Source organism: Dysidea avara, chromosome 7 (assembly GCF_963678975.1).
Source record: "Dysidea avara chromosome 7, odDysAvar1.4, whole genome shotgun sequence".
Classification (NCBI taxonomy): domain Eukaryota; kingdom Metazoa; phylum Porifera; class Demospongiae; order Dictyoceratida; family Dysideidae; genus Dysidea; species Dysidea avara.
In genome coordinates, this window is record NC_089278.1 from 9,070,179 (window position 1) to 9,097,608 (window position 27,430).

The window sequence follows — 27,430 nt, forward strand, 5'->3', positions numbered from 1 at the left end:
CGGTTTCAAGCGCATGTGCGGAAAGGAAAATGGAAGAAGCGAATGACATCCAAAGCAATAATGAAAGCATCATTGATTTATGCGCAGACTGCAAGACTAGGTTTGGTTTAGTGGTTAAAGACGCGAACGGTGAGCCTCCAGCTAAGAGAGTAAGGGAAAATAGCGTGATCACATGCTGTCAAGCCTGCTTTGGACTATCAAGTAAAATAGAAGAAGTGGTAGCTCAAGTCGAAACCGAGTATCGATCATCTGGCTACCAGTCGGTAAACACGTTTGTACTGTGTGTCTCAATTCGTTCACTGGCCCTGCTAGTGTACCAACCAGCTATTTGGCATTACTACCTTGGTAAAGATGGATACGAGTTGGGACACAGCACCCCTCCACCTACCATGACCATTAAGAATTATCTTAAAGCGAAGTTGAGTCAGAAACTGGAGGATGTATTACATTTAAGGCACAGTGCTGACAGTCCCTTTGAAGTAACAGTTGTTGTTGATGCTACTGCCCCTGGTGAGGTGAACACGTTGTTGCGCTCCTTACAAGACAAGCAGCAAGTAAAAAAGAAGAAAATGTCAAAAGAGTTTTCGTTAACTGAAATTGCTAATCTGCTGCCAAATGTGACAGCTGCAGAATTACAGCAAAGTAATTTGTGTCCTCCGCCAGTTATCACCTCATGTGACGTTACTGTTACGTTTTACCATCAACCTCTTTTCATTGGTGGTCGTTACAATAAATTTTCTCGGGAGCTGAGCCAGTCTCCTTGGATTGTGGATGGTGTAAAGAAGACCGAGTATTCAGTACAAGAGCTTATTGTGCCTGCTGTACAACAAAAATTTGGTTGTAAAGATATTAAATTTTCATCATCTGGCCGAGAAGATTCTGATGTCAAAATGTTGAGTAATGGCAGACCATTTTTACTGGAGCTTTCAGAGCCCAAGGTAGGCTGTGCAGGATATACTACTCACATCTTATCAGAAGTGGAGCGGACCATTAATGATAGCAGTCTTGATTTGATCCGAGTCAGAAATTTGAAGTCGGTGAGTAAAGAAAGGACAGCTGCAATTAAGCAGGGAGAAGAAAATAAGAGGAAATATTATTCAGCTCTTGTGGCGACTACCCAGCCTATAACACCTGATCAATTGTGTTGTTTAAATGACATGAAGGAGCTGGTTATATCACAGAAAACACCTATACGAGTGCTACATCGCAGGCCTCTAATAGCTCGACAAAAGACCATTCATTCCATGAAGACACAGTGTATAAATGAACAACATTTTCTACTTCATCTTTGTACATCTGCTGGGACATACATCAAAGAGTTTGTTCATAGTGACTTTGGTAGAACTGTACCCAGTCTGTGCAGTATTCTGAAACAGCAAGTGAATATAATCAATCTTGATGTGGAAGAAGTTGAAATGGACTGGCCATAGCCATAAAAACTATTTAATAATTATGAAAGGGTATAACAATATGAATGGGTGCTTGCATACACATTTACAATGTTTATGGTGTGCAAAAATTTTGTATGGAGTCACTCTTTTCACTCCCTATTGTGTATAGATAAAGGTGATTTATGCAAAGCAAAGAAAGCCTGACCATTTATAATACAGCACACGTACTACGACACTACAGCCAACTACTGATAGTTACCACGATTTCTAACCCTACTATTTTTAAGTAAGGGTCACAAAACTAGCCAGAGATAGACTGTCAAGTTGCAACTGTATGGTTCGATTGTGGTACGTAATAATTTTTTGCACGTGACACAAGAAGGCGACATTTTTGACGGTCGAGACTAGAGATGTCAGATTTCAGTGGTAATCCGTTCGCCGATACTGACGATGTTAATCCTTTTGCTGTAAGTCGATAAAGATTATTGGAGGACGTTTCACTACAATTCCTTGTTCTCTACAGGACCCTGCGGTGACAGCAGTCACGACAAACACGCAGGCAGAGGAGTATAATCCTTTTGCTGACCAGCCGCCACCGACTCCTGAGGTTAGTGTACTAATACTGAGCATAACTGTTAGTGCATGTTTGGTTCTTGGGAAGGCGGGAACTGGTTTTAACTGGTCATGTGGCCTTTACATCACAAGGGTAATTTCAGAATGGATTTCATCATTAAAATCATAAGACTACCTCATATATGTGTGTTTATTGGTTGGTAGTGTTGTGGCAATACTGCTTCACAGCTAAAGAAAAATACTCCAGCTGCACTAGTCTGGCAGCCGCCCCTTGGTCTGTCTAGCATCACATACTTGTGCAGATGGAATGCGGTATTATGTCATGATAACCGCACAAATTTAATTCATATTCCTTTGTTTTTGTTGTTTATCAATAATGTCTTACCTAGTTGAGAAGTCGGCAAAAGTATTCTCGACAAATGCCTTATATTGTGTCCTTGGCTTTCAGAAGAGATATCTTCACATATTGTCACCATCACAATGCGCGAGAAAATTTCATGCGAGTTATGCGTTAATTTGCAACCAAGCAATCTGATTGGTTGCACCTGATCCTCGTAATCTGACACAAGTACGTGATGCTAGACAGACCAGACCCTTCATCTCTAATAGTGCGTTTACACTAGTAGCTCCAGCTCGGTACGGTACAGCATGGTACGGTACGCTATGTTTTAAGTGCGCGTTTACATTGGTAAGGAAATAACCGTGCTGGGCAAGTTTATACATAAGCACGTGATGGCTAAAGTATCGTCCTATGAGATGCCCTCGCCGTTTTCAAGCTTGTTTCAAGCAGTTGCTGTCGTACAAGTTACCAGCAATCCGTTTGAAGGACAATATCAGCGGCTATCGCTCTATGGACAGCTCATTCAAGTTGAACTTGGTAACTGGACTTTGTTTCACGTTTGGCCATGGTAGAAGCCATCGTATTTACGTGCAGCAGCCAAGGATATAGCAAGGTTTGTTTCAATTTGTCTACCGTGCCGTGCCGTACCGAGCCAGCACGGTTGAAGTAGCAGGGCCAGGTCAGCCCGGCACGTAACGGTTTGGCTCGGATCGATACCCATTTACACTAGCAAAATTAAGCGTACCGTGCCGTGCTGTACTGTACCGTACCGTGCCCAACTGCTAGTGTAAACGCACTATAAATTGTGCTGAAACATTTATTGAGTTATTTGACTATTCGGTTGGTATGACACTATTCGATTCATTAACACACTATTCGAATAATCGTTAGCACTTTGTACACTGTGTTCAGGTAGGAAAGCCAGCCTTGAAACTTAAGATTGCGAATGAAGTGATGTATCTACTCTGTAAAAATTCTATTTTAGGAAAGATAGAATAGCTTTTGGGCTTTACCTTACTCCCTAACAAAAGGTTTCAGTACTTATTCAATAGAAGTATAAGCTTAAAGAATAATCGAACATTCGGTCGTTTGTTTGCAACTGTTCAAATAGTAAAAATTGCTATTTGTTTCTGCACTATCTCTAATCAAAGGGGCGGCCGCGCCAGACTAGGTTTGTACCACTAAATTCAGTTGTGCACAATATTGGAAGGTTTCATTTTCTCACATGGGAGCCATTAATTAATTTTTGCCTCAACAAACATGGCGTCTAATAACTGTTACCAGTTTAGAATGTGTAAATCTTCTATTACATGTTATCTGATTTTCTCATATAAAGGCTTCAATGTCAACCTCTGAAACTTGGTACTTTGCACTTTCAGATTGTATCATTTAGGTCGTTTATGTTGGCAGACTTATTCTTTCAGTCTGTCACGTAGTTGTATCAAACAGTTCGTAATTATTTATATATTAGGGACAGTATCCAACGCCTGTGTTGCCCTTTCAAAATACACTGTGTTATGGTATTGCATCATTAGTAAACTTCTGCACAAGGCCTCATTGTGAAGGGAAGACCTGCATGTGTTTGGCATTAGTCACTGCTATAAAGCCAGTGGTGTCCTGGGACAGATCAAGATTCAACACAAGATGGGTCTTTTTGCAAGGGCAATAATCAACCTATTTCAGAGTCCGTTTGTGATTTTAAAAATTGTCCTCTGGATGGAGTATTGAGCTCACGTTGCGTTGCAGCAAGTCTTCCAGCCACATGTGAGTGGCTGGCTCTGGATTAATATCATCGCTATGTTCTCCACCTGCCGGGTCATCAGCTAGTATCTACGAGTAGTGTTCATCGATAGGTTTCTTGCAAGAAATGCCTCTCTTTGTTCTCCCACCTTTTGTGATGGTGTCTGGTTTTTTCAGTGCTACAACAAATTTCTTTACTGTGATGTTCTTCTTGATCGTCTATAGTCAAGAGAATAGCAGCATCTTCCATTGTCCTCATGCATGTTTGCTCGCACCATAGATTATCTAGGCTCACACTGAAAAATATATTGTGTCTCCGTAACTCGCATGTTATGCTTGCTTTAGATGCATATTAGAAAACACGTGCACTTATAACCCTTGAAGCATGTTGGTGATGATGACTGTTGCATAGTAACATGGTGTTTTGAAGGGGTGATACAGCATTGGATACTCTCCCTAAAATTATGAACTCTTGATTGTATTATAATATAGTCACCACTTTACAGGTAATGGATTACTGTTGAATGACAAATTGAATGTCACAACACCTTCATCGAGTTCTATGTCAATGTGGTGTTGTTAACAGACATGTAGATTTGTGATGAATCGAATTTATACCCATGAGGCCCCACCTGATAGACATAGTATAATTACAATACTAATATTAACACATTCGTGAGAATAAGGTAGGATACTAAACAGTATTACTGCTAGAGAACAGTAAGTGTAGCATACGCTGTTTAATTTATTTTTATATTTTCATTTGTATCTAGAGACATTATCATAACAAAGCGTTTATTTCTACTATATATTAGCAACTGCAGGGATATTGTACTTATGATTCTTTAGCAGAATAAGTTATTATTATATGAAATTTCACATGAGTCTCAGTAGTCGTAGAAAACTAGCAAATGTTGAAGGTCTGTAGGGCTCAATAGATCATTAGATAGCGCTTCAAGAAAATGTAGGAACACGAAACAGTAATTTTTTCCCTGTTTCACCAAGTTGTAAAACAAATTGTATGGTTTTGAAGTTTATGTGAAGCACTATCTAAATATCCAGTGAACCTCATTGTTGGCTGGTTTTGTACTGTGATTATTGAGTGTGAGATAGTAATATGTAATTAATGCAAGCAGCATGCAATGCATATCCTACTTCCTCTGGATTTTACCATTTAATAGTAAGCTCCATGGTTTTTACAGACAACTTAGTTACACAAGTCCACTCAACCATTTTCTATCAGTATGGTAATTAGCTAATTGATAAATTTGTGTCAATATATGTTTTTTAGCCAATCAGGATTCCTCCTCCACCATCCAAACAAGAAATGCAGACAAAAAATAAGAGGCCTAGTGGACCATCAGCTCCACCTGCCCCCACTCCTGCTGTGATAGAGGCTCAACAATACCCACAACCACCAGCTTATGTGAGTGTTATTTTTGTGTGGTACAATTTTCCCCGATAGTTGCTGAAATTTTCAATGTGTATTGTTGTTGCTATAGACACAACCTCCTGGAATTCCAGAAGATGATGAGTTTCGTCGTCGTGAAGAGGTTAGGTGTATTTTTACTGTTCTGGTTGATTGCGTGTTTGTGTTATTAGGATATTGCTAGTAAAGAGGCAGCTTTGGAGGAGAGGGAAAGAAACTTACAAAGATTGGGACCACAAAGTAAGTTGTCACCTTCATAGGCAATTGTAAAACTGGTGGCAATGTTTAGGACGGGAGAACAACTTTCCACCACTACCCTCTGGTTGTCCCATTAAGCCATGTTTTTATCATGACATCTCCGCGGAGATACCTCCCAGTCAACGATTGATAGTACGAGCACTACTCGGCTTATGGATTTGTAAGTGTATTACAAGCCAGCAGTGATAATGATGTATCCTTCTCTCAGATACCATCTCTCTGCTTACCTACAACTTAATTGTGGCCATTGCTGGAGCTATTGCAGCCGGCACTAAACATGATGATTCCTACCTGACCACTATGGGATTTGCTATTGCTTATTTTATACTATTCATTCCAGGATCCATGGTCTGTTGGTACATTCCTGTATACCGAGCATACAGGTCAGTCACTTATCTTACTGTGTTGTTATTTTCTCCTAATTAACAGGAGTGACAGCTCACTGGCATACATGTGGTTTTTCTTTGTGTTCTGTTTTCAAATTATCAGTTACGCTTTTAACTGCATTGGCTTTCCAAAAACTGGTGGATGGTGAGCATTAATTGCTATGTTTGGAAGTGCATTTATAGTGGTTCTCTTTAGTGGCTTCTGGAATGGAGCAGTTGTGTTTGATGAAGGTGCTGCTGTTGGTGCCATGTTCATAATTTGTGCAATTCTGTGGGCTCTTGCTATCCCATTCTCCGTATTTCTATTTTTGAGGGTAATTTTATCATTGCAGTTAAGTTTGTATGGTTACTACTACTACTTCATAGGTACATAGATACTACCGTTCATCTGGTGCTAGTCTACAGAAAGCTCAGCAAGAAGCTTATGCTGCTGCAGCTTCAAACAAGACTCTCCAGAGAGCAGGAAAGAAGGCAGTAGTGACTGCAGCTACCAACAAGACCGTACAGCAAGGTGTTGCAACTGGTCTCCAATCTGCTGCTCAGTCTGCGGTAGCACAGTAAATGGATTGATACTGTATGCACTAAGGAAAGACATTAATGTCAAACATGAATGTTTCAATGTTCCTACTATTTACTACAACATAAATTTTGTGTATTGCTAAACAACATTTGTTTGTAATTGAGTGTGCAGTAGAGCAGTAGACGAAATAGCATCTCCAAGCCCCACTGTTTTAACGGGCTGATTGCACACCAACACTGGAGTAAAATAAAATAGAATATCTTTTCTTCTCCAAGATAAAACTGGTTTGTCTCTACTGAAGATGACTGGTGACCTGCGTAGCTTTTCATCATCAACAGAAAAACTTATAATTTGTGGGACCAACAAGGAAAAGTCATCATCACTGAACTGGGTCAAGTTACATGCTTGTAAGCCAGCAATCCTTGCTCCAGCTGCAACAGATGACTCAGTATTGTCCCATTTGTCAGATACAACAGCTATTATGTGAAATGTTAGTGAATGCATGTGTACACGTGATAATCGTCCTGCATGTGACGTGAGCATCCAATATAGCAGATCTGCCAAGTAACCTATCTCAGGAGCTTTAAACCCTTCAACGCTTTTCTTCATTGGATAGGCATTGCTGTGAGCAATAAACTGAAGTTCTTGTTCATTGAGACCAACTGAATCAACAAGTGGTAGTAATGTACGAGAGAGTAGTTCACAGAACTTCATGTTGGCTGTACTGGCTAGTTCAATGTGAACAGGAACGTGTTCTGGAATGTTATGTAGACCTGTAGCAATGCGAGATATCCTCTGTTTGTAGAACTGTTCATTGTATCGATCCAACAGGTGAGCTCCAGCTAATACTAGCAAGTCAGGATGGAAGTGTTTTAGATGTGTTTCTAACTCCTCTAGAGTAGATAGCTCAGAATTACTGATGTCATGGGAGAAGATTATCCTGTTGGCACACGTCGCAGTTGCTGTTCCCCATTTCTCATGTTTGGCATACTCCAGTATTAAATGTATTTCATCTTGTACTGAGGACTTTACTTCTAGTGTTTGTATAGCAGGGTTTAGTAGTTGTTTTAGCTTAGTACCAATAGGCCCAGCTAGCAATATCTATGTAATAAGAAAAGTTGTTGATCATACAACACATACTGTGTGTAAACCTCACCGTTGTTTCTTTGCTAGATAATTCCACCAATTTCTCTGCCATCAAAGCAGCGTTGCCACCAATAAAATACTATTATTAAGTTGTTACAAATGACACTGAAGAAGTGTATACTAAAACAGTACCTCGTGATCTATCTTTTCTGCTGCATCAGTTATCACTCCAAACAGAGACCTGTTGCTGAAGAAACGTTCCAAGCCTGCACAATTCTGCATGGAGTAAGCTAAACATTGCTGCACGTGATCAAGATTGTCCAGCACAGGTTGATCAGAGATCACGTTACATGGCTTCTCTCCTAGTTCCTCTAATAATTTGGTTCCTGATACGATCAAGTCCAAATTAACATTTAACCTGTGCAGATGTTAGATATAGTGCGTGAAACATTACACGTCACTGAACAATATTACCCGATCGCGATCCTTTTTGAAATTCTTTTCGGTAATGAAATGATCTTCTCCCAGTTGTTCGCGATCTCTACCACATCTCCGTTATCGTGATAAAAGAATAATAGCAGTCCTGCGACTATAATGAGACCACTGATACTCCAAATATCGCTCGCCATTGGCGGGCACTGAAATAACGCGCTGGCGTTTATAGTAAAACCTTTCCTACCCCTTGTTTCACGCACATGCGTGTATTTATTATATGATTTAACCATAGATAATAGACACCCATTTATGATTCGAAAACTAAGTGTTTTTCTTGAATCTACTGATCGATAATGTTATTATAGCACTTCTAACACCTGAGATGCATGAAAGGATTGTCCAACTGGGAGGCTAGCCGACTCAGACACATACCCAGCCTCCACACACACCATATTGTGATACTAAAAGGAGCAATAATATTACACTTAGACCAACAACACTATTACCTCATCATTTCCAAAGTCACTCATCCCAGCTGCCTTATCAGCCCATGGATTCCACACAACTAGCATACATACACTTCATACACACAACCAGGCAACAGCAAGCACTTACCTGTGTCAGGAAAGTTGTCTTTAGTTACATGAACAGTTTTCTGATTTCCACCAACATTAGTTATATCATGGGGCAAGCTAGCTTTAAGATAAACCCTGCATACATAAGAGCAGATCTTCACTTTACGTACTTAGTTGAAAACATATACCGGTATGTACCTATCTGTAAAACAGTTCACAGTCAGTAAACCAGACTGTTCTGTTTTCCTCTCGCCATTTGCCACTTTGTCAATATACTCTAAGTTACTGAGACCAGAAATGGTAGTTTTAGAAACATCCGGCAGCCGAAAGTAAGTATGCAACAAAGTAGTGAAAGTGAAGGGCTGGTCTCCTGAATAGAACAATCCTCAAATCCCAACATTCTAGTTATATACTGTTACCTTTGTTGTCAACTTGCAGGCTAAACTGTAACTTGTTCTTCCACAAAATGATCCGGTAGTCTACTTGGAACCTTAGAAATGTCAACAACAAAAATAAATCAGAATCATTATTTTAAAAGATTTTACAGTCTTACTTGTGATTCCACATCTTTCGGGTGTCCTCATTATCACACAGTCTGAATACAGCAGACACACTGCCATTATCATGCTTTACACATCAACAGCATTCAATAGTTAAACTTTCTGTGAAATAGTCAACCTTAATTGGATCCTGCTGCACTTTCCATTGGCTAATTCTAGCAAACCCATGTTGCGGACCAAGTTCCCAGGCTCCAAATTGAGCTGTGATAAAACAACAATGAAGTCAACACATTATCATAGTGGATATAACAAACGGAATATAACTGGTACGCCTCCTCTGATTGCTTTCTTATTGTCATACACTGCCTTTTCACTACAGGGTACATTGGTAGATGAGAGTGTTGTGAAATGTATGCACTGACCTGACAAATATCATGTCAGCTCCCTCAGCCACCCATGATGTTAGCGTTGCACCTGCATACAAACAACTAGTATTACATTCAACCAATTGTGTACCATCTGTTCATAAATCTCTTCCACACTGAAACTGATAGCAATTTCAAAATTGACATTAACTCGTGTTAACGATACATATATATATGCTCAGTCACAGCAAAGTTGTTATGGAAGTAGGCTATAGGCATTGATATAAGCCACTCTGGGGGTTATTTTGTGGAAGCCTATGGTCTGAGCAATTACAAGATATAAACTAACACGTTATTCTTGCCTATCTAGTACCCACATAATAACTGCTGAAATCTGATTAATTCAAGAGTACATATAATAAGGCTCTGTAGCAGGGGCATACCCAGGGGGGTTTCAGGAAACCCCTTTGAAATTGAAACTTCAGGTTTCCAGAATCTGGAATCTATCATAGAACAGGACATATTTTAAACTTTTATCTTAGTTTCTCACATGATAGCAACACTTGTAGCACTGTTCTGAATTATGGTTTTGGTGAAAAGATCGAGATACTCTAATAAAGTAGTCAGGCTATATAAATTACTCTAATATAACAGTCACTTAGCTGTAGTGGAAACTCCTTTTCAAAATTCCTGTGTACACCCCTGCCATAGCAATTACATACTAGCTAGCTATAGAGCAATAATTCCGAACACTTAGAAAACAGATAATTGTACTTGTGCTAAATATCAGAGTACTACTTGAATCAGTATTGGGAGAGTACCAGAAGAGGTACGACATGCACATGTGAGCGCATATGTTTTGTACAGAGAAGTTATTTCATGAAGTTATTGATGTAAAATACATGCCAATTGAACCCTTTTCTGATGCTTAATTCAGCAGTGCAATCAACCCCATCCAACCCCGATGGTTTAGTTTCAATGTACACAGCCAATTGGAGATGCCATCACGTGATGAAGTTTAGCAGTTTATCAAAACTCGTCTACACATAAATTTCTGCAATTTACCATTTAAAGAATGCAATTACTATGAATTCTTTTACTACAAGCAACTGATGACAACATTGACTCGTATAAATTTTCCTTTTCCCCCTCTGTGATTAAACTTTGGAACCCCCTCCTCCCCTACTTACCCATCTCTGGATAACTTTTGTAATAACTTAAGTATTTATATCTGTGCGTTATAATCATTTGTGATTTCTGCACAGTAATGATTTCTGCACAGTAATAATAAACCTCGATAGTGGGAGCTGGGGTCAAGTCATGTCATAGATGGTATATTCTCCGTACTGGTGCGGAGAATATAGATCTATGGTCGTGTAGGGTGGTTGTTAAAAAAATCAGTAACTGTACCTTTGCACACATCATAGATCCTTCACACACGAAGCATGATGATATTAGAGGAGTCTGGGGACATGCTGGCACTGTGCTTTGAGATTGAATCTGAGAGCATGGATGTGTACATACTTTCTATCATTATGGCAATGACTATCATTGAGATACTGTGCGGGTAGATACATCAGTAAATGAAGACACCATTCATGCATTTGTATGGATAATATAGAATGTGTTTCATAGCAAAACCAGGTTCTGCTAAATGTTCTATTAGAGTAGTTAGGTGACTGTTCTATTAGAGTATCTCATACATGTACACTCCCAGAGGAGGTACGACATGAATTAAGCACTATTGATGTTAATTTAGGACCATACTTGCAATTATTTAATCATGGAAAAGTTGAAGTTTGAGCTCACCAAATGTTACCGGATTTCTAGTCAGTATATCAGTGATCAGTGATAAGGAAGTCCAAGTTTAGATCCACTAGAAGAGTTACTAGATTAATCATTAGAGGACCACATCTGAATTGTTAGGAAAGTTTAAGCTATGGTATATCTGATCATTAGGCTAGTGATCAATGCTACATACATACTGTACTGAAGTTACTTACTGGCAACAGAAGCATTACTAATAGCTATATAGCTAATCAAGGACAAGTCAAAAACGTTATAGTAGTATCTGTCTATTCTAGTATTAAAGTTAAGGGTAGTGTGACTGCTCTATTAGAGTATCTCGATCTTTTGCAGTGTTTAAAAATCACTGTCCTTGGTCACGTACACTTAAGCGCCTGTAATATTAATAATAGTCCTCATAAACTGGGGTTCCAGTTTTCCATGCGGGCAGGTGACCAGAAACTAAGGTTTGACTTGGTGTGGCCTAAACTGTGGAACTCAATCCCTCCTTGTACCTACTTAGATAATTATCATAATCACACCTGTGCATTATAATCACCTTGATTCCTGCACAGTACACCAAATAATAGTATTAATAGTACAACAATGTATTTAGTAGTAATTTTTCAAGTCACTCTGGTGTTACTAGCATGCTGAGCACACTCTCCTTTACAACAAAGAAGAGAGAGAACTAAATTTATAATGACGTATAAAATTATTAACAATCTTGTTGATATCCCCAAAGATTACCCCTAATGATTTGCGATTAAGAAAAGGAAGTGCATGGCATCCCTTAGTTAAAACATTAACTTAGCTTTCCCACATGATCATTGAAAAACACTAGCCTGGAGCACTCAACAACTCAACTCAAAACTTTGACAGCTACTTTACTGAAGGTTTACTGTATAGAAGGCTGGAAACACATGCATATATAGTTGACTAAGACTTCACATTTGAAAGAGTTTCTGATGATGTGTTAATATAGCTTTGGATTATTATTAGCTAGCTAATAAATAATAATTTCCTGACATAGCTAATGAAACATTTCATTTGTAAAGCAAAAGTAGCTACATGAGCAGACCTTTCCTTAGTGTTAGCTACACATTGTTGTGCTCAGCAGTGTAGCTAGCCATCAACAATTTTCCTGGTGCACTTTGGAGAAGCATAATTAACTACTTATGCTATAAGAATGTTGGTTAAGCTTGGTTGTAAACTCAATATGAAATGGGTAAATTGAGCAAAATTAATAACATTACAGTATTACTGGTGTATATGTAAGAGTCTATGATAGTCCTGAGGTCCTGATCATCCGCCCGCCCGCATCCTTTTGTTGGCTAGGGAGTGACCAGAAACTAAGGTATGACTTGGAGTGGCCTTAATTGTCGATGGGAAAAAAGAAAATTTAAAACTGTCAATTCTAGTGTCAAGTTGGTTGAAGTAGCCTGTTCTCAAGAAGGGTGGGATAGGGATCAGACAATCATGTGGTACACTGACAAGATTATTAATTATTTTATACATTTAATACATGTATAATCAAGGTTATTAAAAGATACAATCATATATATGCAATGCGTACTAGCTCTATAGTAGATTGACACACGCTTACCATGAAGATTAACTTCTACACAATTAGTATCGTCTAGTACCAGCTTGACAACCGATTGTGAACTCGCCATATTCACCTCAATGTAAGCGCAGTGCTTAATAGAAGCCAGAATGGAAGCGAAACAGAGCTTTTACAGGAAACTTCCTAAAGTGGTAAAGTTTGCTCTAGTTTGTTTCACTAAGTTATTGTATATTATACTTGCATTCAATGTCTTGTCGTTTTATCACCTTTTTTGTACTGTTAACTTAAATCATAGATATCTATGCTTAAATGCAACAAATAACTTCACGTACATTTTAAATCTCGTAGTAAAGTTTAACGAGGAGCTTTCAAGCCTTGTGCGTGTCACGTGAGCTCGTGTATGTTCTATTAGAGCATTTTCATCAATTCTTATTTGTATGATGAATGTTGTTGGCTTGCATGAAGCATAATATTTCCAGTATTGACTATTAAAATTCCTAGGAGTTACATGCTCATCTTAATGGATCTATCAGTCAGTCAACAATATACAAATTAATTAAATATCACAAAGACAAAAACAAAACTGACTTTGTTCTACCTGAAGCATGGCAGGTGAGTATTGCAAAGGGAGAACAACGTTCACTGGAAGAGTAAGTGTCAGTTATGTGTATCGGTTAGCTAGTGAATGTTATCACTTAGCTGTTTTGATATTTTCAAGTTGATTCACAAGTTAGTGGATGACACTAATGCTGTTAAGATGGTATGAAGCAGTTGTGTTTATTTGTGTGTGTGTGTGTGTGTGTGTGTGTGTGTGTGTGTGTGTGTGTGTGTGTGTGTGTGTGTGTGTGTGTGTGTGTGTGTGTGTGTGTGTGTGTGTGTGTGTGTGTGTGTGTGTGTGTGTGTGTGTGTGTGTGTGTGTGTGTGTGTGTACATATGTCTCTCATGGTGTTTCCCGAAGGTTACAAGAGATGTAGTTCAAGAATTTGCTGAAGATGGAGTACGTTATTTGGAAATTAGGACAACTCCAAGGGCTAATACACAGAATGGTGCAGTAATAATTCAAGATGATATTTGACCATAAGTTTGTTTGGTAGGTATGAGCAAGACTGCCTACATTGACGCTGTGTTGGCTGGAGTTGGAGAAGCTTTGTCTGGTGACAGTGACATAATAGTTAAGTGAGTCATGATACGTAACTCATATAATATTGAGCCCTGTATGTGCAGGTTACTGTTGTCCATTGATCGGCGACAATCTTTCCAAGATGCCATCAACACAGTGGAACTAGCTAGTCAGTACAGGGACAAGTCACCTCCCCATTGTAGTGTAGTAGGTGTTGACTTGAGTGGAGACCCTTCAGTAAGCTTGCTGCAACCAACTAGATATTTCTTACCACAGCACCGTCACAGGCTGGAGATATACCAGAGTTGGTTCCAGCTTTAACACAGGCTAAGAAGAACGGACTAAAGCTGGCACTACATGTGGCTGAAGTAAGGAGTGTCACTATCACACTGTGATGAGCATTGTCCATGATCCAGATAGTAAACAACAAGGACACTGAATCATTGTTAGCTCTACTGCCAGACCGAATCGGTCATGGCACCTACCTATTACCCAGCAAGGGTGGTTGCCAACAATTTGTGGATATGGTCCAACAACACAAGATACCCATAGGTAGTCTACCTGACCACTACCTATAATAATACATTAATATTTCACTTTTCTCCAATGCAGAGATGTGCCTAACATCAAATGTTAAGGGCAGAACTGTAGCTGGCTATCTAGACCATCATTTCAAGTATTGGTATGATGCAAATCATCCAATTTCAGTGTGTGTATGTTAATCTTCCCCCCGAGTACTACAGAACAGTGTCTTTTCTTTTCCAGACTGATGACAAGGGTGTGTTTGCTTCTGATCTATCTGATGAGTATTCAATTGTTGCACAAACATTTGGTTTGAGCAATGAGGAGGTGTGGACACTATCTGAAGCTGCTATTGATCAGTGTTTTGCCAGTGATACTACCAAGCAGCAGCTAAAACGTATATGGAAAGACAATAAACCTTGTAGTAGTAATTGATTTTTTTTTACTTGTCCTATTTATTAATCAATTGGTATGGCAGCTTTCACAAAAAATTTTTCAAGTGAGTTTCTGACTGGTACACACAGCTCTACAAGAGATCACCATATGCATTGCGTGGATACCCAACTCTATAACCTCTCCAGATTTTGGCTCCTCAGAAGGCACAGGACGGTCATAGTTGCTTAGCAGGTACAACTTCACTTCAACTTGTGATGAAAACAAAATCTTGTATATAGAGTTTATAGCAGTTGCTGGCTGATAGCTGGAAGTCAAGTCCACTCTACAGGCTACCATAAAATAGCACACATGCAGATCTGTGTTCAAGCGCTTTAAATAGAAATATTTTGTAAAAGGCACAGTCTTTGCACGATGGTGATTGGTTGAAAACTGTTTCTACGGCAACAAGTACATCAAGATGGCGACTAATGATACCCCAATAGAATCATCTGAAAAACGAAATATTCTGCAGCAATTAGATCAGTTGGAAATGAAGTACGAGTTTTCCAGCAGCCAATAAATGTACGTTGTTGTTTTTCAGAGTACACGAATTAGAAAGGGAACGGGTCATGCGATTGTTTAGTAAGCACAGCGAATTCCGTACTGATGGTTCTATGTTAGAAGAAGTGGATATGGACCTGAATGAAAAGCGAAGAGAAGAAAGTGAGCATTTAATAGAATGTAGTACATGTACCGCGTTAGCTACATGGTGCACGTGCCAATACGTCATTACACTTTACAGCTAGTTTTTTTTATACCTACCATTAATATTTTCCCTGTATAGGAAGAGAATTGACCAAACATCTATCCAAACTGAGACATCAGGTGGTTAAATTCAAGAAACTTTTAAGGGACATCAAATCAACCACAACTTGTAAGCTTACTTCATTACATGTAATTTTATTTTACATAATTGCTACACAGATGTTGAGTCACTTAAAGTAGAGATGGAGTCAGTAGAAAATGGACTGATTGATTTTAAAGAAAAATATAAGAAAATGTGAGTAATTTGTAGCTATTTCTCTCAATCATATGTGTACATGTAGCTATATTTTAAAGCTACGAAATACTGGTGAAAGATGAAGGGACTCTTTTGCAAGAGATTAGTGCTTATGAAAGACGTTTTGATCTTTGGGACAGCAATGATGAAATGATAGCCATCAAACCTTCTAAGTCACATGGCACAGTTGACTGGCAAGCTCCTACCACGTTACCAGCCGTCAACAAATTTGAAGTAAAAATAAAATTTATATGTATTGAGACACAACACACATGACTGCCTTACATAGTCTGGTAGATAAAACTGGTAACCCAGAAAAAAAAATGGTATAAAAGAAAGTTTGGTATCATTCTTTTCTCATAGAACAACATATCCAAAGTCCCAAAAAATCCCCCTTGGGAAATTTGTTTTATATCAGTTTAAAATTTCCGGGTGTTTTCAATCAGTATGTGCAAAGAACAAACAGCTGCTAACAATTGTGACTGGATCTGCAAGAACCCCACATGTTAGTACTAGTTCATTTTTTGTATTTCCATTTCTTTAGATAGCCAAGGAACGGTAAACTGAAGTTTCAGCTCTAGAAGCCAAGCACTTTTGAAGTGACAGTGCTACAAAGTGGTAACAACAGAACTGAAATCAATTTGTACAGTGACATCACAGAATATAAACTACAGGCACTTAATTAAATGGTCATAACTTACGATTGCAGTCCTCTACCAAAATGCAACTTGCATCATCAGATTCTCCATGAACAGGCAAATCCATTGCTGGGTAAGTTGTGTCTTCCAGACCCTTCCTACAACCATCACCAGGCGAAATTGACAACATGACAACAAAACTATAGTGATCCGCTTGTCCAACACAAGGCAGACTAATGCTCATACTTTTTGTCTCCTTGGAGGTACAGACATGAAACAAAAATTTACAAACTCCTATTGCTTTGGGAATCACAATGCTATCAAGGTTTGTGCCGTTAGCACCTTCCTTCATTGAGAAATTAAAGCGCTCAAAAAATTCCAAAATATTTCACCCAATGGCATTGCGTTTATAAATCAGGGAGAAACCGCAGATATTTTACACGATTACACATGAAACTACAAATTGTGACTATAAACTATAGCTACACGTATAGTATGAATATAACAATGAGAGTACAATTATGGGGAAAGGGAAAGGTCATCGTCCAAACCTTGTGAGCCCGATATCATAATAATAATCCTGGCATTGTTTGTTCAGCATGAACACACTGATAGTTGTTGATGTAAGTTTCTCCTAGCCACTTTGGATGGAACTACGATCAGTAATGAGCCTAAGAATCTATGGTGCAAAAGCTAGGTGTCCTTACCCCAAAAGATTCCACAACTAGTGGAATGAAATAACCTGCTTCTCTTAAAAGCTATTACTCTAAACACTGAGTTCAATAGCAACACAAATGATTTGTAGTAATTGTGTTGACAAATTGTGACCGAATCTGCAAGAATCCTACGTGTTAGTGTAAACCTAATTTTACAGTAGCTACCTATAGAATGCAGGAGTTATATTTGATCCTGATTATCAACATGGCTATCATGCCTATTTCGATGTCTCTGTCTGCAGTACTACTCAGTCTGCACATAATCTCCTCCTCTGCTTCCTGTGCAGCCCATGGGGTGGCTGCTGCAGCTGGGTAGGTGGCTAAGGATACTACTGAAGCATCTGGCTCCTGTGAAAGAGCAGCTAAAGAAAATTCTGATCTTTTAACTAGCAAACTGATGTGGACATGGTGTGGCCAGCTAATAGTTTTACTCAATAGGATGCCACACTCTGCTGCTGGAATTTACACCAGATATAGGTAGTCACCTATATCAGTTACAAACTTTCTTGCACCTTTTTCATTTGGCCTAGTGCCTGTCTATAAGATGCTAAAAAGACATACTGTAATTTATGGTTGATTTTATTCTGCAAAGTTACAGGGAAAGCATTAGCTAAGACTTCTTAGTATAGTGACAGTCGGAAAACTGTTTTTCAAAATGATAGCATTGTGCACAGTTCTCCTTCACTATACCAGCAGCAAAGAAATGCTGCACTTTACATACATAGGTAATCCTGCAAGCTAACATGTTATGTATGTGTAAGTTAGACAGCGTATGCCTCCGCCTCCCATTCAATGATAAGAAGCTACTGCTAGCTCAATGCATTCTGTTTCACTTAAAGAGCTATGTAAAAGCAGTTAGTGTTGATTACATGCCTTCTGCACTGCAACACACTACAGATGCTAACTCCTAATCTCACATCCTCCTGATTACTTGAACTGTGCATTAGTTGAATCATAGAAATTTTGGTTTCACAAACCTTACTTAGATATCTGAGATCAATGCATGCTGAGATGTAGTACTGGTGTTTGGTTCTTCAGAGTATACATATCTCAGCCTGCCCTGGACTCCTGGTGCCATCAGCTTTTAAACTATGTAGCAAAAGCTAATTACCTGCAGCTTTCTTTACAACAACTGTGTCATTATCAGTATCAGGATTAAGAAAACACTTTCAAAACTGCAGCACTCTCTTTAAAGGGTTGATGCTACAGTATGTGCCTTCATCTTTTATATTGCTCACAGTTTGCCTCTCCAAAGACTGATTTAAATCACAGGTCCTGTGATGCCATCTTTTGCCATAAAATCATTCTGGTCATTTGATATTGGAGATGTACTGAGTCTCACTTACATACTCTGATCTTGAGAAATATTACACACCCTTGCTTTGCAGTTTTATTTGAAAATGACGTAAAAAGCATGATCAATATTTTGATCACCGTGTAGCTATAACAAGATCGGTGCTTATGGTTACATACTAACTACATCTTTTATGAATGCATCTCAATCATTCACTTAGTCTTAACAGGAAGTGAATATCTGTATATTAATGTACTTATTCACATTATTCTCCTCTCCCCTTACAAGAATAATAGAGGGTGAATGTAGCTAACCATGGCTTCCGAGCATATGTATTATGGTCATAGTAAGTATATCATTATCGTATTTCAAACGATGCCCCTACAGTAGCCCAAGTACATAAGTGGGGATGTGATGTCAAATGATGCCATGTGGGTACCATGGGGAATCTGATTATATAATAGTCAAATCCCTTACTATGGTTCCTGGGAGGTGAAGCTGATCACACTTTTACAGTAACACATCTAAAAGACATGTGCACTTGGCAACATAGGTGGGTATGTACCTTGAGACATCCAGTGTAGGAGAGGTACTCACACTACTGTTGACAAACTTATTGCCAGCCATTTTTGCATTAAAGTCTTTTATGTAATCTGCCATGTACAACTATCACAATATACTTTGTTCAGTTTTCCAGTAGATAGTTATGCAAATGTATCGATATAAAATTTACCATAATCGTGATACCAATATTAAAATATCCATAAGGACCATCAAAGAGAGATCACCCAAACATTACTAAGACAAGGGACTCCGTACTCACTAAATCTTTTGCAGTGGAGCCCTAGTGTATACACCAATGGAAGAACATGCCCTACAAATACAGTGGATAGCTGATCAAAGCAATGAAAATCCCAGACAACAATGAAAACTGCTGAATACTCATCCCTCACTTAGTGGATAAAAGAAAAGCCAAGGCTCATAAAAGATAGTAGCTTCGTGAGCTAATTGTAATGGGTGCATCTAAAAGTGGCATGTTCAACCTCACGAACATGCTGGCCATATGTGTGAGATTTGCATGTTTCTTTAAGATAGAACTATAAGAAATGAAGTTGCTGGAAGGAGCAAGAGGATTGAAATTTTACTGTTGTGCCTTTTTAGAGGTAAAATTGTAATCATAGAAGTTCACAGGAGCCTCAGAAACTGTCCTTTATATTTAGGTTAAATGTAGAGTGTACTTTACATGGAGGGTCACTGTGTACAAACTTATTTTCACCAGCTATCACTTAGACTTGCCAATTCCAAACCAATGTATATGCATAATCATATACTGTGCTTGTGATCCAAATCAACTCAACAAGTAAGCTGTAGCTGGTGATTACTATTCTATTAGACACCAGCTGTCAACCATTTGTTACAGAAATTACATGCAAACATTTAAACAACATTAAAAACTTTTCCCCAAGATGGATTTTTTGGGATTTTGGATATGTTATTCTCCATTAAATTTCACACAGAATGATACCAAAACTTTTATACCATTTTTTTTCTGGGTACATGACTTTTTTTGCATTTGACTACCGGACTATACAGGAGTATGTGCAGAAATATGGACACCTACAAGGATGGGACAGTTGTGATCACGATGCATTTATAAAGGCACTTAACAGGCACAAGGTGATTTAATAGATGTATCATACCATGTGTATTGATGCAGCAACACATAGGGACAACACCAGAAGTTTATAAAAGCAGCTTTATCTGACCTACCAGGCTTTAATGCTGAACAAGTGGAAGACCACCACAAATGGTACGTGACTTATTGTACTCTTCTGGAGGACAAGAAGACAGCTATTCATCAATGGAGATCACGACAAGAGGTAATAGCCAAGGAGATTAACCATGTGTATATATACTCTGTGTGTGTGCATGCAATGTAGACGAATAAAGAAGAAAGGTTGAAACATGCTAAGCGGTCGAAACATGAAATTGAGCAACTGAAGTTTAAGGAAGAGGCTGCTCATAAAAAGAAAATGGCTGCAGAAAGAGAAAAACGCAATCTGAAATTAGCTGAGTGGAAGAAAGAGCAAAGTCTTAAACAACAGTTGTCTCAAGAGGCATTAGCTCAACAAGCTGCAGACTTGGCTAAACATAAAGAAAACGAAGATGCAAGAAGAGTGAGCTATAAATAGTGTTGGCATTTCTTATTGTTTTTGCTTCATTGACATTTCAGCTAGCAATAAAGCAACAAGTCAGTGAGTACACATCACAAAGAGCACAAGAGAGAAGTAAACAACAATACTTGCAAGAAGAACAGAGCAAAGAGGAATTGAGGAGTAGGAAATTAGCTAATGAAGAAGCAAAGAAGTTTGCAGAAAGAGTAAGCACATACCAACTACATACACTCCTTCACAGTGGGTTATGAGGTTGTACCAGTATTGTAATTTTTGAAAAGTGTAGTTTCCTTTCAACTAAAAATCTTACAGTAAATGTGTGACTTGACCAAACAGCATCAAAATGTTTTCTACATTCTTGGAGCCTACAATGGCTTCAAACTAAGGTTTACTTGTCCATTCTACACAAGTAGCTGATTTCAGTGAAATATTATCACTAAATATTATCACTATATCAGTTTTCAACTATTTTAACAGCTTTACCAATTGATTACCCCCCAGACTGTTTTAGCTTGTATAATTTTGTGAAAATTTATCCTTTTGGTCCCTTGGTTGATTTTAATTTCAAAGACACATACTGTAAAATTAAATTCGTTAGAACAAGAGGTCCCTCATCTGTTTGTACATACAGTATAATTATAGTATTGAATTTTCTCTCCAGTGATATTGTTTCTTGTTTGTGCTTCTAGGACTTTAAAGCGTTGGAGGCAAAACTCAACTTACAAAAGCAGAAATCATTAGAGGAAAGCAACAGAAAGAGTCGAATAGAGAAGGCACGGAAACAGCCATTAGTTAAAAGGGACCCATCCAGATTATGCCAGTTAACCAGTGGCTGGGAACAAAGACTGAAGCAAACCAAAGAACACAAAGAAACTCCATGTTCACTATCAGCAATGCCCAAGAGGTGTGTACACATGTATTGATCACTGGGGTATATATCATCTTGTGTACCTGCTGTAGGGCCGTACCAGCATGGAGACAAGGCATGTGACAATCACTCATTGAATAAATTATTTATTAGAAGAAATCATCATTGTATACCTCCCTACATAATGCTGTATATGTTTGTTTCTCTTCGTCTGTCATTTTCGCTATCAAATCATCATTAATCTCATTCAGTGCATACACTTTACCTCCCAACTGTTAAGAGATGACACTAATCACTATATCATGGACTTGTTGACTTACTGTAATAGAGTACTGGTCTCCTTCAGATTCACTCTCACTCTCTGATGAGTTATCAACTTGTTGATTTGTAGTATTAGTAATGGGAGATGAGTCTAATGGAGTATACACACACACTACTGTGCCAGTTTTAGCATCTTTATAAATGACTCCTAGTTAGTGTCCTGTTTTTTGTTTTTTCATGCACTTTATTAAAATTTGAAGTCCTCAGTCACAAGAAAAGGAGAATACTAACTTAAGGGTTACTTAAAATCTTGCAAAATTCTATCTGCATAGCTGCACAGTTGTAGTGAATGTTTCTAATTAGGTAAAACTGATTTCAAGAAACATCTTTATACAGAGCCACACTTACTACATACCTTCGTCACTGTTGCTTGATTCATCTTGAGGTGGACGATTAAATGAAGGTTGGCTCTTCTCATGTGCTAACAACTCAGCTTTTATTGTTTTGTCTCTCTGCAAATCTGAAATACAAACAAGACGTTTTATTATAAATTATAATTTTTGTTGAAACTTTGGATGATTTTGTCAGAGTAATTTATGAGATATGGTTACTAAAGATTTACCCTATATTTTGGTAGCAATAAACTAATTTTGGCTTCAGCACTTGAATTACTGTTGACTGCTCTAGTAGAGCAATATAAATCAAAATGTTGGTGAAGTTTCTGGAACCCCCCAGAACTGTGCCTATTCTCTTGCAATGACTTCATTGCTGAACATACAAGGTCTCACAACACATGTGTATGCTAGTGGTATCTTTCTCAAAGAATAAGTATACACATGATATACCCGTGACAGTTTGTGCTGTCCATGTTTCTGATGATGATGGAGTAACTTGCTGTTGAGAGCCACTAACTGACTGTTGGGGATCTACTGTACTGAACTGCATCCACTCAGGAGCCTCCTTCAATGCAGCCTGTTTCTAAGAGACATCACCTCATCACAAACAGCTGTAAATGATCTGGACAACCTACCTCAGTTTGTTGGCCATCACCAATTTCCACTTTAACTCCACTCTGTTCACCATATAAGTCAATTCTACCAACAATCACCAGTAGTAGGAGATAATGACCACACATCACACACATTACTGACCCCTTGCTTGTCGTCCATGACTCACTGAGTGACTTTGTACGGTTGCCATGGCTGCTGTATCCCTTCTTTAGGTGCTGAAGACACACAAGACAAGTGTTTAAAACTGAGAAACAATTTACCACAACATACTAGAACTGATCCTGACTGTGGTGCTGGTTCCAGTACCTCTGGAGCCAAGTTGATATTTTCTGTTTGTTTTAGTAAACTGTTGATTGGTCTGATGAGAGTGTTGAATCTGAAATAAATGGTAACAACCTTAGGAGGACATAGATTGATAAAATGGAATTACTTCACACGCACACGCACTACATGCACACACACTACACGCACACGCACTACATGCACACACACTACATGCACACACACTACATGCACACACACACACACTACATGCACACGCACTACATGCACACACACTACATGCACACACACTACATGCACACACACACACACACACTACATGCACACACACTACATGCACACACACTACATGCACACACACTACATGCACACACACTACATGCACACACACTACATGCACACACGGTACATACCTTGCCATTGATATCAGTTGTGTAGAACATTCTGTATCAATACTCTCCTCCAATTCATTAGAACAGTAAGTACATCGTAGTTGTCCAGTACTAACATCTATCAACTGGTTCACTTCAAGATCCTGAAATGTTTTGTTGCAGTTTCCACACAAATATGATGTACGGTTCCTCATCTACAACAACAATAAACACACACAACTACATGACAGTGAAGCTAACCTGCTTCTCTTCACTTTCAATCTTCTTCCTCATATGATCTAATTTATACTTGACCATATTGACAAAGTGTTTGTAGTTGATGTAGTAGTATGAACTACGAACAATCTTTCCTTCTTCAGTTGTCTCAGGTTTTTGAATGCTACATAATTGCACTATCAATATGTCTAGTCAACAAAACTTTCATACCTTCGTACCACTTTATCTTTCTTCAAATAATTAAGTGCTTGTCGAAGCTATGTATAAAAACCAGCACAGCAGGCTTACACAATACAATGCTCCAACTCTTCACAAACACAATGCTACATTTTTTTGAGTATAGCTAGTTGGGTTGAGGTAACAGAAACCACCCTAGCTTTGGTATGAATTTGTTGTCTGTCACAAATGTACGGCAATGATGGGATCTGCCAAAATCTCACATGTTAGTGCAAACAATGAGTTTGAGATTACACCACAGTTCGATCTGAGATGATCCATGCATAGTTCTATACTGATGGAGTCAGCACAAAACTGCCTGTAGTGTTGGAAAATTAGTGTATGAAGTGCTAAGACTATCAAACTGGCAAGAAAATTTAGAGACAGTTTGTTATACTCAGAAGTATTAACAGTGTAAATTTGGTTACCATTGCCTTAGTTTGTAGTGAGTTATGACTAGAGGTGTGCGATGACATATCTCAATATTTACTTTGAATTTATCTCGATTATCTAACATATCTTGATAACTGAAACAATTATTTATTTAGTAAACTGCCAAAATTGCAAGCAGTAAAGTGAGCAAATTGCAATTTGTGACCGGGCCTGCAAAAATAGGGCATGTGGGCACATGATTTTTGCCTACTTTTTCACACTTTCATCACTCATAACGTTTTGTACCAGTATGCTATGGCAATGCAATTTTGAGCATCTAGTAAGCATTTAATTGGCTTCATGATGCAAGTAACAAATACAAATATTCTGTTCCAGCACTGAGATATGACCTGTAGAGTGATGTGGTGTAGTTTGTGCCCACATGCCCTGTTTTCGCAGGCCCGGTCACATTTGAAGACTACAAAAAATTTGGAAAATGTTAGTCTTAGCACTATGCCCAAGTGGTAGCCCCCAGGAGGTGCCTACACCATCAGGTATACAAATAATTTACGGAAGTTTAGATTAATAAACCTATCATTCTTATCTCGATAAGTCTTATGATATCTCGATAATCGAATATATCTAGATAATCGCACACTTCTGGTTATGACCACCTGGAATATAAGATATCTGATAATCTAATTATGCACATGTGGGATTGTGCAGATCCAGTCACATACAAGGGGTCTACAACTAGGCAAAAATCCAGTGAAATCATGCACGAGATTTCAAAATCTTCACAAAAAGTGGTCCCCGGAGGGTTACCCTGGTAGTATGGAATGTTGGCATTTAAGTTATATTTTCAGCATTGTTGTGTTAAGTTAGTGCCATCCTCTCGGCCATTGTCATCTTTAGGCTGTCTAAGGGCATGTGTAGAGACATCTGGAGTTTCAGCCTAGATTCCTCGCTATAGCCAAGAGTATTACTTGATGATTCGTCATGTGGATACGATAAGTATTAGTTAGAATTGGCCGAGGTAATTAATTGTGGGTAGCCTTGCCCACACCGTCCTCAGGTATCTAAATAACGTAGAAACCAATGTTGATCCATTCTAAGTGATTCAGAAAATTTCCAAAGTTAAGAAAGAGTGAGAGAAAGTGGCAAACTGTGCGTGCTAGCACTGGGATTTATCCTTAAGTTGAGTTGATTGTGTCAGTGGCCACTGCACCTGCGTGACTATAGTGCCAGTATCAAGTAGTATATGCCTGGCTAGTCTTGTCCAGAAAGTAAGCTATTAGATCCTTCGAGTTTGTTGTGTCAGTGCCATGCACACTGTGCCTGTCTTTTCCAGAAAGTAAGCTAACAGTAAAGACATTTTGTTTTTGGCTTTGCCAATTTTCATTTGATGTAGTAAACAACCACCAGCAAGACCATAGGATACTAACTATTTAGACTATGGTACAGCTCATTTCGAGGGTTACTAAATCACTTAGTCACCTGACATGCTCATTTAGTCACCTACACATATTCATTTAGTAACCCGCCCTCAGGCAATTTTGTACGTGAAAAATAATTATAACACGAAAGGTGCACTGGAGTACTTGATAATACTGTAATACAATTCTTCTCCGTGTTCTGCGAATAATTCTGGACAAATAGTAGACTAAGCGGCGTATCTACTGTAGCTCTAGCCGTTACTCTGGGTACCGGTCGAATAATTATTTTTGTAGGCACTGTAAGGACTTCAGGAAGAAACCGTTCTGCTGTTCTGCATTGCTCTTTCACCCCACCCTAATGCTCTGGCTATAAAGGTGTGTACTTTAAACCATAGTCTACTTTAAACCATAGTCTAAATAAATTAGACACCGTGACCAACAAGAACTAAGCGATTTAGTAACCCCTCTGGCCCTTAGTAGCGCCCTCGCTGCGCTTGGGACACTACAGCCTTGGGCCATTGGGGTTACTAAATCGCTTAGTTCTCTTGGTCTTGGTATCTAACCAGTATATAGTAACCCCGCCACAGGGTTCTATTGGATTTAGTAACCTCAGACATCAAAGGAAATATTAGGTCAAATTTTCTAACTACTAGCTGTTACTGCAGTACATCATAGCTAGTACTAGTGGTCAGACACCTGCCATTAGAGTAGCTACTTTTGAGGCTACTTTACTAACTCAGTAGCTACAGAGCCCAGGAAACTACTCTCAGGATAAAAGAAACATCATCATAGTTACAATGCAAAAGCAGATTGAGATTGATGCGAGGTAATACGGATAATATTCAGTAAAATTACATCATAGTAATCTAAAATACATGGTAACAAAGATGCTAAATATTTCAGAATTTCTTGAGATTTCAAATGTGGCGTATCAGATTTCAAGGAAGTTGCAGACCCCTCAGTCACATACATACCTTGTAGGATACACTTTACAAGATAACAAATTGCTGGTCAATATAGTGGTATTACTAATAATTATTCAGTACTTTTTTCGACTCATTGACACGTGGGATTGACAATAACAATATAAAAACTCTAAAAACATACTTGCTTTCCATCTAACAGTAATAGTTCCAGCAAGTCTTCTTCTTTTATACTGTAACACACACGTTACCTCACATTCACGGACAATCACATGGTACCATTATTACCACTGGTGGTGAACTAGTACGTCTATAATGGCGATATGATCTGGCTGATAAAACATTCTCGCGATAACTCGAGCTAACGTATGGAGCTGCTTTGGCACCTCAGCTAAAACACAAAATGTATATTTGTTTGTTGTGTGGCGATTACTCACTCAGAACTTCTTGATCAGGTTCCGTCATCTCTGCTTACAAACGCCAAACGACGTGTACGTGCTCACCTGAGAATTGGGCGTGCGCTTTGTAGTTTATTGGCCGCGCGCCTCGATTAGCGTGCCTGCTGTGGCCGCAAATGCAGGAGAGTAAGGGCCAGGTTTTTACTG

At 38.7% G+C, this 27,430-nt stretch overlaps 7 protein-coding genes across 8 annotated transcripts; 4 read left to right on the top strand and 3 right to left on the bottom strand.

Annotated features, from left to right (window-relative positions):
- The first annotated feature begins 12 nt into the window (after nt 1-12).
- Nucleotides 13-1,601, top strand: LOC136260610 (tRNA pseudouridine synthase Pus10-like). The gene has a single exon (XM_066054414.1). It carries the CDS (start codon nt 30-32, stop codon nt 1,428-1,430), a length of 1,401 nt encoding a protein of 466 aa, XP_065910486.1. The 5' UTR covers nt 13-29; the 3' UTR covers nt 1,431-1,601.
- Nucleotides 1,602-1,710: 109 nt separating this feature from the next.
- Nucleotides 1,711-6,800, top strand: LOC136260612 (secretory carrier-associated membrane protein 1-like). The gene is made up of 10 exons (XM_066054417.1): nt 1,711-1,858; nt 1,915-1,998; nt 5,336-5,470; nt 5,547-5,597; nt 5,647-5,713; nt 5,763-5,891; nt 5,940-6,114; nt 6,161-6,262; nt 6,314-6,431; nt 6,484-6,800. Exons 1-10 carry the CDS (start codon nt 1,802-1,804, stop codon nt 6,676-6,678), a joined length of 1,113 nt encoding a protein of 370 aa, XP_065910489.1. The 5' UTR covers nt 1,711-1,801; the 3' UTR covers nt 6,679-6,800.
- LOC136260608 (ADP-dependent glucokinase-like) lies at nt 6,695-8,405 on the bottom strand. Its single transcript, XM_066054411.1, has 4 exons — nt 8,198-8,405; nt 7,916-8,141; nt 7,794-7,862; nt 6,695-7,738 (listed from the first exon to the last, which is right to left on the bottom strand). Exons 1-4 carry the CDS (start codon nt 8,350-8,352, stop codon nt 6,776-6,778), a joined length of 1,413 nt encoding a protein of 470 aa, XP_065910483.1. The 5' UTR covers nt 8,353-8,405; the 3' UTR covers nt 6,695-6,775.
- Nucleotides 8,406-8,423: 18 nt separating this feature from the next.
- LOC136260615 (uncharacterized) lies at nt 8,424-13,114 on the bottom strand. Its single transcript, XM_066054422.1, has 10 exons — nt 12,990-13,114; nt 9,656-9,707; nt 9,548-9,606; nt 9,412-9,494; nt 9,287-9,360; nt 9,153-9,223; nt 8,932-9,103; nt 8,774-8,868; nt 8,665-8,723; nt 8,424-8,619 (listed from the first exon to the last, which is right to left on the bottom strand). The coding sequence occupies exons 1-10, from the start codon at nt 13,057-13,059 to the stop codon at nt 8,518-8,520; spliced, it is 837 nt and encodes a 278-aa protein (XP_065910494.1). The 5' UTR covers nt 13,060-13,114; the 3' UTR covers nt 8,424-8,517.
- LOC136260613 (adenosine deaminase-like protein) lies at nt 13,065-15,102 on the top strand. Its single transcript, XM_066054418.1, has 10 exons — nt 13,065-13,141; nt 13,452-13,600; nt 13,650-13,710; nt 13,909-13,996; nt 14,045-14,126; nt 14,175-14,307; nt 14,358-14,438; nt 14,487-14,622; nt 14,683-14,783; nt 14,836-15,102. Exons 1-10 carry the CDS (start codon nt 13,100-13,102, stop codon nt 15,025-15,027), a joined length of 1,065 nt encoding a protein of 354 aa, XP_065910490.1. The 5' UTR covers nt 13,065-13,099; the 3' UTR covers nt 15,028-15,102.
- A 262-nt stretch (nt 15,103-15,364) lies between these two features.
- LOC136260609 (coiled-coil domain-containing protein 112-like) lies at nt 15,365-21,963 on the top strand. Its single transcript, XM_066054412.1, has 11 exons — nt 15,365-15,522; nt 15,569-15,690; nt 15,812-15,901; nt 15,952-16,027; nt 16,087-16,261; nt 20,269-20,352; nt 20,403-20,555; nt 20,616-20,852; nt 20,909-21,055; nt 21,539-21,753; nt 21,810-21,963. The coding sequence occupies exons 1-11, from the start codon at nt 15,446-15,448 to the stop codon at nt 21,838-21,840; spliced, it is 1,407 nt and encodes a 468-aa protein (XP_065910484.1). The 5' UTR covers nt 15,365-15,445; the 3' UTR covers nt 21,841-21,963.
- LOC136260611 (general transcription factor IIE subunit 1-like) lies at nt 21,848-27,341 on the bottom strand. 2 transcript variants are annotated; one of them, XM_066054416.1, is made up of 13 exons: nt 27,263-27,341; nt 27,114-27,216; nt 27,010-27,058; nt 24,089-24,135; nt 23,903-24,041; nt 23,684-23,856; nt 23,259-23,364; nt 23,130-23,203; nt 23,009-23,072; nt 22,824-22,950; nt 22,394-22,498; nt 22,038-22,129; nt 21,848-21,989 (listed from the first exon to the last, which is right to left on the bottom strand). In XM_066054416.1, exons 1-13 carry the CDS (start codon nt 27,288-27,290, stop codon nt 21,867-21,869), a joined length of 1,230 nt encoding a protein of 409 aa, XP_065910488.1. In that variant the 5' UTR covers nt 27,291-27,341; the 3' UTR covers nt 21,848-21,866. The 2 variants fall into 2 exon arrangements, with proteins under 2 accessions (XP_065910488.1, XP_065910487.1); XM_066054415.1 differs by having other exon boundaries at nt 22,824-22,956.
- Between the last annotated feature and the right edge of the window lie 89 nt (nt 27,342-27,430).